The sequence below is a fragment of the Temnothorax curvispinosus genome, unplaced genomic scaffold (assembly GCF_003070985.1).
Source record: "Temnothorax curvispinosus isolate PA1 unplaced genomic scaffold, ASM307098v1 QBEX01011571.1, whole genome shotgun sequence".
In the NCBI taxonomy this organism is placed as follows: Eukaryota; Metazoa; Arthropoda; class Insecta; order Hymenoptera; family Formicidae; genus Temnothorax; species Temnothorax curvispinosus.
In genome coordinates, this window is record NW_020221351.1 from 1 (window position 1) to 8,054 (window position 8,054).

The window sequence follows — 8,054 nt, forward strand, 5'->3', positions numbered from 1 at the left end:
GCATAGGCGACCCAGTGCGTACCCGGGCCCTCCTCGTCGTCGAGATTCACGATTCCGCTCTCGTCGCGACGCACTTTCGTCGGCAACGCGTCGCGCATAAACACGCCCCTAAAGAAAGGTATGCGCGAAAGGCGCGCGGACCGATTCAATTGCTCGTTCGTCGTGACACCGAACGTTGGCAAATCGAGCGTCATCAGTGTCTTATTCGGCGATTGTTTTTTTTTTTACCCGTTCTCGTTCGTCTTCTGCTCGTCACGCCACTACCGCGTTTATACGGCGCGAGATACAGTCCGCGACCCTCCAACGCGCGATTGTGACGTTGCAGTTCCTCGAGCTGACGTTGAGCGGCCTTGTTGTCGTTCACCGCTTTGGCCACGCCAGCCGCTCCACCGATCAGGGATCCGAGCGCTCCCAATATCGGTAGAAAGGGTAGGAGACCCCCGCGTTTCGCCAATGGGAGAATTTTCTTCCTCGTTACCGCTCCCCTCTTCCTCTTTCTCATGCCCATGCCCAATTTCGTTTTTGTTTTCATAGCAGCCCATACGGCGGTCGCGGCGGCTCTCTCGCCAAGGGTTGTGTCGCTCGCCGTGATACGCTCGCGCGCCTTTTCGGCTAGCGCTCGATCGGCGACGTGTCGATCTGCGAGATCACCGCTTCGCGAGTAAGCGATATCGTGCTCGCGACACGCCTCGTCCAACGGATTGATACCTCGATCACCGCGCGCTAGTCGCTTGGCGAGACGAGTACCCGGCCCGCAGAATTGATAGCCGGGTATGTGTAATTCGACGGGTAGCGCGTTTATCGCTCTGTTGAGGAGGCCGCTGCCAGTGCTTCGCGCCGCTGCGCGCGACATGCGCCGCAATCCCTTATGAGCGATGGTGGACCGTCTATGTGCGTTCTCTGCCACGGACGATTGTAATGTTCCAAACACGGACGACAGTCCCGTACGTCGGAATCCGTCCTCAGATGAACGGGCAATTTGTCCCACAGTCGATCGACGTAATCGGAAAAGTTGCGCAGCAGAAAAATCTTTGGCACGAATTTCAGTTGCTCGGCGGACAGACCGAGAATATCGCGTTTATCCGTCAGGATGAGAAACATCGCGATAACTGAAGGCGTATACCGATAGAACGTACGCATAAATAGGGCAAGTGTGCGCGCACGCGCGTAACAATGCGATTCGTGAGACAACCGTCGGCGATAGGAGTGTCGAATCTCGATTGCAAGACGCGACTGACGTCGGGTTTAACGTCGAGAGAAATGCGTCGACACGGCCCTCTTTTACCGATCGCGATACGTTGCGTCATCTGCGGCCCTTCCAATTGCGGTAAGACGAACGTGTTGATAAGTTTACTGGAAAGTCCGCACGGTCTGCGTTTCGAAAACGTATACGTGTACTCGAAATCTCTTCATCAGCCGAAGTATCGTTACCTCAAGAGTCTGCTCGAATCGATGGACGAGATCGGTTATCGCGCGTTCTCCAATAATCGCGACGTCGTGCCGCCGAGCGAGGCGCTCCCCAGTTCGATATTCGTGTTCGACGACGTGGCCTGTGACAAACAGGACGCAATCAGGGAGTACTTCGCCATGGGTCGACATTCAAATATCGATTGTTTTTACCTCTGTCAAACGTACGCTAAAGTACCGAAGCATCTAATACGCGACAACGCGAATCTGTTGATCCTGTTTAGACAAGACGGAACTAATCTAAAACACGTGTACGACGATCACGTGAGCCCCGATATGTCGTATGAAGATTTCTGCGCGTTGTGTCGCGAGTGTTGGCAGCGCAGGTACGGGTTCGTGGTGATAGACAAGGACAGCGCGCTACAAAACGGCAGATACAGACAGGGATTCAACGACTTTGCCGTACTGTAGAGCGACCAGTAGCTGTCGAACGTTCTGAGAGCGATGAGCGACGCGAAAAACACCGTTGACCGAGAGAAGACCGCGCGGCAGATCGCTAAAACGCGCGCGTCGATACGCAGAAAATACAGAGCGTTGAAAACTGGCAGTATGGAGAACGAAATGGCTCTCGAGAGACAATTCAAACCGATCGTCGACCCGTTGAAACAAATCGTCGAACACGTCGAAAAAGGCGAATCCAAGAACGACAATGCGGCGGCGGCGGCGACGACGAAAGGTTTCGTTATTAAAAAGAAACGCGAGCAAAGCGATGACGAAGACGACGACGAAGGAAAAGTCGCGCGAAAAATAATATCGAGACCTAAGAAGAGGAAAAAACAAACGAGCGCCGAGTCAGAGATGCTCCCGATCCACTCCACGCCTCTGAAACCGCGAAAATTATCGCTGCACGAGCGGATGGGGGAGGAGCTGGAGGTTTTCGCGTCGCCGTTGCCCTCCCCCGAAACACCCGTAAGGGACGTTCTACAAGCGCCGCAGAGTCACGAGGAACTGCATAGTCAATTTGGTCCGTTAGGACAAAGATACGTGGGCGCTCTTCTAAACGGGGACCCAGAAAATGAATTCGATATCGTTTACGGCGTGTACGTCGGGAATGACGGCACGATGCTCGGTGACAAACGGTTCAAGGTGAACGCGGACGATTCCCTGATTGTGGACGGAGTGAGATACACGGGCACGCCCGGCTTGTACAAATTAATCTTCAAGAGATATCCCGATGGTGCAATTTACACCGAGGACGACATGCAAAAGTACAGAAATATACTGTTAGCGACAAACGCTTACAGACGCGATTATAATGCTCTTAACCCCATCATGGGCAACAGGGGACAAAAATACACGAAAATCATCGCTCCGTTGGTATCGCGCGGTAGAATCGGCAGCAATAGAAAGGGTGCTGGCGTGACCAGATTACCGTCGATTATGAAATTGAACGACAATACAATGGATTACGTTTATTGGGACGATCCTAACGAATTGGTGGATCGTCTGCGATTACTCGAGGCCTCTCGTCAAGCGGGCAACGACGCGCACGGTAACGAGATTCAGTCGATAATCGAGGAGCTTCGCGAGATCGGATTGATTATAAATTGAGCTGTCGCGTCGATCGCGACGGCAGTACGTTTCTCGACGAGAGATCGGCGCAATGTCGGTGAACAAATTCGGAATGTCTCTGAGGAAACGCGGCGACGGCGGCGGATTCGCGACGGAAAGATCGCGATTCTCTATCGACTCCCTGCGGAACTACGTACGAGACAGCGCGCTTTGCTTGAACGAGGATTCCTACGACGCGAGGGAGCGCAAGCTACGACGTCTAGCCGCGCCGGAGATCGACAGCGACGCGACGAACAAGAGTTACGTCGAACGCGCCCTTCAAGAATCGGGAAAGGAGATCGATAAATCGTTGTCATCGGTGAAAAGTGAGGTGGATAGGATAAACGGCGACGTGAACGGACTCAGAACCACGTTGAGCGAATTCAAGGAGACTGAAAACAACGTCATGAGCGGACTCAGAATCACGATGAACGAGTTTCTGGCCAAGTTCGAGGAGATTGAAAACCAGATACAGAACTTGGAAAACTCTAAATCCACGCAGACGGGGCAGATACTCGGCGCGCAGATCGCGATGAACGATTTTCTAGCCAAATTCCGCGAAATTGAAACAGCGATGGTGACGAAGGAATCGTTCGAGAGAAAGATAGCGAACATTTGCGGTAACAGGGGGAAAGGTCAATAAGGAGGTGATGAGCCGTCTTTTTTTTTTTGCGCAGTCGAGAGAGGAATACACGCGGGCAACGATGAGTGTCGAGAAGCGAAGACTTGTGGAGGAGCTGCACGCACCGGCGCGGAGAAACTTCCCACGACGTCGCGTCGTGGTGCGCGGTTACGACGATCTGTGGCAGGCCGACGTGGTCGAGATGCGTCCCTACGCGCGACACAACAAGGGTTACTATTACATACTAACGGTTATTGATGTGTTGAGCAAGTACGCGTGGGCTTTACCGCTCAAGAGCAAAAGCGGAAGCGAAGTAGCCACGGCCCTGTCGAGGATATTTCGCGAGGACGCGCGATATCCGAGGAATCTGCAAACGGACAAGGGAAAGGAGTTCTACAACGCTAATGTGCGAGAGATTATGAAAAAACGTGATATAAATCACTACTCGACGTACTCGGTGATGAAGGCGTCGGTGGTGGAGAGATTCAATCGCACGCTGAAGAACGACATGTGGAAACTCTTTACGCTCAACGGATCGTACGCGTGGGTCGAGGCGCTGCCCCGTCTGCTGACGAATTACAACCACCGCAGGCATAGAACGATTGGGATGCGACCGGTGGACGTGACACCCGCCGTCGCCAAGAGGCTCTTGTCCACAGTGTACAGTCGCGCGAAGATCGCCGCTCCGGGTAGATTCAGGGTGAACGATCCAGTGCGCGTGAGCAAATTCAAGACGCTGTTCGAAAAGGGTTACACCCCCAACTGGACTACCGAGATTTTCCGTGTCGCTAAAGTACAACGTACCAATCCTGTGACGTATCTGTTGAAAGACTACCGCGGGGAACCGATAGCCGGAGGATTTTACGAGCATGAGTTGCTGCGAGTTTCTGACCCCGACGTTTATCTCGTGGAGAAAGTGTTGCGCAGGCGAGGCGACGACGTATACGTGAAGTGGTTAGGAATGAACAGTTCGCATAACTCATGGATAAATAAAACGGCGGTGTTATAGTTTCTATACATATTTTTTTGTTCGCCTTAATGTAAACTTATGTGTATTTCAAAAACAAAAAAATAGATGTTTTATCATTCTCTAACCTTCGCAGTCATACTTCTTCCTTTATCCGTATGTGATTCTATTGGAGAGGAGGAGGAGAAAAAAAAATCGAACAAGGTTCCATAGGGGGGGGTTTCTCTCTTTATTTTTTTTTTAATAATAATATGTGATTACAATAATTTCTCAATATTCCCGAAGCACAGAGCGACTAACTCGCAGTCAACGATGTCATCGCGATCGAAGAATTCGCTCTCGCGTATCGCTCTTGGGACGTTCGCGGGATCCGTCACGGTGGCCGCAATAGCGACAAAGCGCGTCAGCTTCGCGTCGATCGTGTCGATGATCGCGCGCAACGAATTCACGAGGCTGTTGACGCAAAGTTCTAGGTCGAACATGAGGAGGACGGTGTTCGTCGACACGATCATACGAGTCGTGGACGTTTCCAGGCGTAGGGTCGACAGAGTGTTAATCTTGCTAAATCGTAATTTCAGTTTTCCGTTTTCGAAGCACATCGGTGGTGGAGCGCGCTCGTTCTTTCCGCGCTGTAGATGAGACAACACCGCGCGTTTACGATCGATGAGTTCATTCCACGTTTCGGGCGAGAGTGAGATCTCCTTGCCGTGACAATCTCCTATGACGATGTGTATGTAACACGGGAGTACGGCTGTGATACCGACGTCTATGAACTTGTACCCCGTCTTAGTTAATAGGTATCTTCTTTCCAGAATTCGCACCGGATGACGTTTGGCGTCACGTTTCGATGTACTGACGTCGTCGTTGCTGTGACTGAAAATAATAAAAAAATTATTGTTATATCGTAGGCGAGCAATACGGGATTGTCGCGAACTCACCACATGTTTTTCTAGCAGTCGACGTCGTCCCGATTCGAAAACGGAGTCTCTAATTCCATCGATTTCTCGTCAATTGCTCTTCTTTTTCTTTTCGCGTTATCGACGCCATTCTCGAGATCGTCGTCGGATTGACGCTGTTCGAAATACGGGGCGTGTAACGTCGAACACATCTCTCTCTCTTTTTTTTCTCCGTTGTCGCGGTGCAGTTGGCGGATCACGCGAGAATGAGTCATTCGAGGAAAATTGAGGCGAAATATATTTTAAGAGATAAATTCGATTCCCCCTCCTTTCATTAACATTCTCAAGAGTGATATGTAAAGGAGGGGATACGTCGAATTGTTCTATTCTTTCTCTTTTCTATTCGACGTCTCCCTCGCGTCAATTCGAACGAATCGACTCAATAGATCTCGCAGTTGCATCATCAGTCCCTGTCTCGGGCAGGTAATACCGAAGATCCCAAGATCAAATTTGCCGGATGCCGTTACGGTTTTCGTAAATTCGTTGAATTTGTAGAATCGGTTTTTACTGATAAAGTACAGATTACCGTCGATGTATCGAAAGGCCGACGATACGCTGTGAGGTATTCCCGGAAATATCATGTCGATGTGGTAGTACTTAACGATATTCATCGAACAATCGTCTATCTCGCCCACAACATTATCGTCGTATATAACGAAAGTTCGTCCTTCGTTCGTGTTCAGCACGGCGTTGACCTTCCTGGCGGTATCGGGAATTCCGAGATCTGTGTAAGATCTCGGCCAAGTTGAAACTAGCGTTAGACGCGGATAAGTGATCATGTAGCTCATATTGCCCGCGAACAGCATGATATTGCCCGAGGGCGTCTGATACGCGGCCGTCAGACGCGTGAAATTCTTAGGAAGAAATTTCATGTAGTCCGTCAATAGCAAGGGTTTCTTGTACGTTTTCCCGTCTATATCGATTGACCACACGTATCGTTCGTGCGAGATGTACAATCGACCGTTCGTTATCAATACGGTATCCACGTTTCGCAAGGTGCACAGATCCATCTCGACGTCTTTTGTAGTCGTCGTTGCTATCGTTGTCGTCGTTGTGGTAGTCGTCGTTATTACTTTTGGAACTTTAACGTTTTCTTTAGCGCCGTACAGGTGTTGAATGGAAAGAACGTCCTCTAGAGTAAGTTGAACGGGGAATGTCTTCTCAGGCACGAACGCGAACATAACCGAATCTTCGCGGAAGGTGTGCGGCAAGCCTAAAGCGTGACCGATCTCGTGCGTCAACGTCTGAAGTAAATTGTACGTCCCCGGGGGATTCTTAGTCAGCTGTATGTGCCACGTCTCCGCTTTGTCTACGTGCACCTCCGAGACGAAATTTGGGTCTCCGGTGGGAAAAAACGCGTGAGCGACATCTCCGTTAGGACCTCTGAACGCAGACGAACACGGTTCGTTTCGTCGGGAGTATAGCATCGCGTGACGCCCCTCACGAAACGATATCAAAATATCGGGATTCAGCGAATCGCGCTCGAACGTCAATGACGAATTCGCTGCCCACAGATCGAACGCGGCTCGGGTCGTTTTCAAGATTATATCGTTGGCCAGATGAAAGTTCCATTTGAGATGTTTCCTCGGCCATTTGTCCGAAAGCGGAGCGAACGTGCGCTCCGAAATGTCCTCGACGCCGCATCGCGGTTTACCCATTCGATTCAGCGTCTCTTCGTTTAATTCGCCGTCGCCTGGTAGTCGATAGAATTCTTGAAACAGTGAGACGGCTCGATGTAACTCCTGCGTGGTGTTGTAGGACGATGAAAATCGCTGTGCACCGCTGTTTCCAGATACCCATATTTTTGCAGATAACTGATCGCAATCTCATTTTCACTCGATTTACAATTTACCGCGACGACGATAATAATCGCGCACGTAATTACGCGCGCGAGCGACATCGTCGAGAGAGATAACGATACGTTTCCCACCTCGACCCCTTGACCCTCGAGAAGCGATAAGCGTCACCGCCCGATCGAAGCGCGAGTGACCGACGTAACGAGCGATGCGTTCCTTTTTTTTCAGCGATCGCGACGCGGGTGGGAGGTCTCGGTAAAGGTGTTAATTCGTGAAAGGCTGAAAATGAGCGTCGACAAGACGAACGTGACGATTTCGCTTTGACGTTAGCGCCAATGATGAAGTTGCATTTGTATAATATCCACCATCGTCCCGGTACAATGAAACATAGATTTTAAACAAAAACATTATTAAGAAGTACATATTCGCTATATATTATATATTTATTTAAACGCAGCGTAATATCTTCAAGTAATAATATTTCATGATACATATAATATAAATACAAGATATTAATTCTGAAGATTCGGTATTTGATATCGCGACGCGGGTGAGAGGTCATTCGGAAATTGATATCGCGACGCGAATGAGAAGTTTATTTTGTAAACACATTAATTTACATGCTAAGTCTGTAAAAATGTAAGCGGAAATTGATATCGCGGCGCGGGTGAAAGATTTTCTTTATATATATATAT

The 8,054-nt window shown here is 50.0% G+C and overlaps 2 protein-coding genes across 2 annotated transcripts; both read right to left on the minus strand.

The window, feature by feature from the left end:
- Positions 1-4,864: 4,864 nt before the first annotated feature.
- LOC112461672 lies at positions 4,865-5,624 on the minus strand. Its single transcript, XM_025027007.1, has 2 exons — positions 5,546-5,624; positions 4,865-5,480 (listed from the first exon to the last, which is right to left on the minus strand). The coding sequence occupies exons 1-2, from the start codon at positions 5,548-5,550 to the stop codon at positions 4,865-4,867; spliced, it is 621 nt and encodes a 206-aa protein (XP_024882775.1). The 5' UTR covers positions 5,551-5,624.
- A 262-nt stretch (positions 5,625-5,886) lies between these two features.
- On the minus strand, positions 5,887-7,221 carry LOC112461673 (matrix metalloproteinase-2-like). Its single transcript, XM_025027008.1, has one exon. The coding sequence runs from the start codon at positions 7,219-7,221 to the stop codon at positions 5,887-5,889; it is 1,335 nt and encodes a 444-aa protein (XP_024882776.1).
- Between the last annotated feature and the right edge of the window lie 833 nt (positions 7,222-8,054).

What these genes read in the sequence shown, in the direction of transcription:
- LOC112461673 (XM_025027008.1), bottom strand. Translation starts at nt 7,221, where the DNA reads ATGGGTAAACCGCGATGCGGCGTCGAGGACATTTCGGAGCGCACGTTC.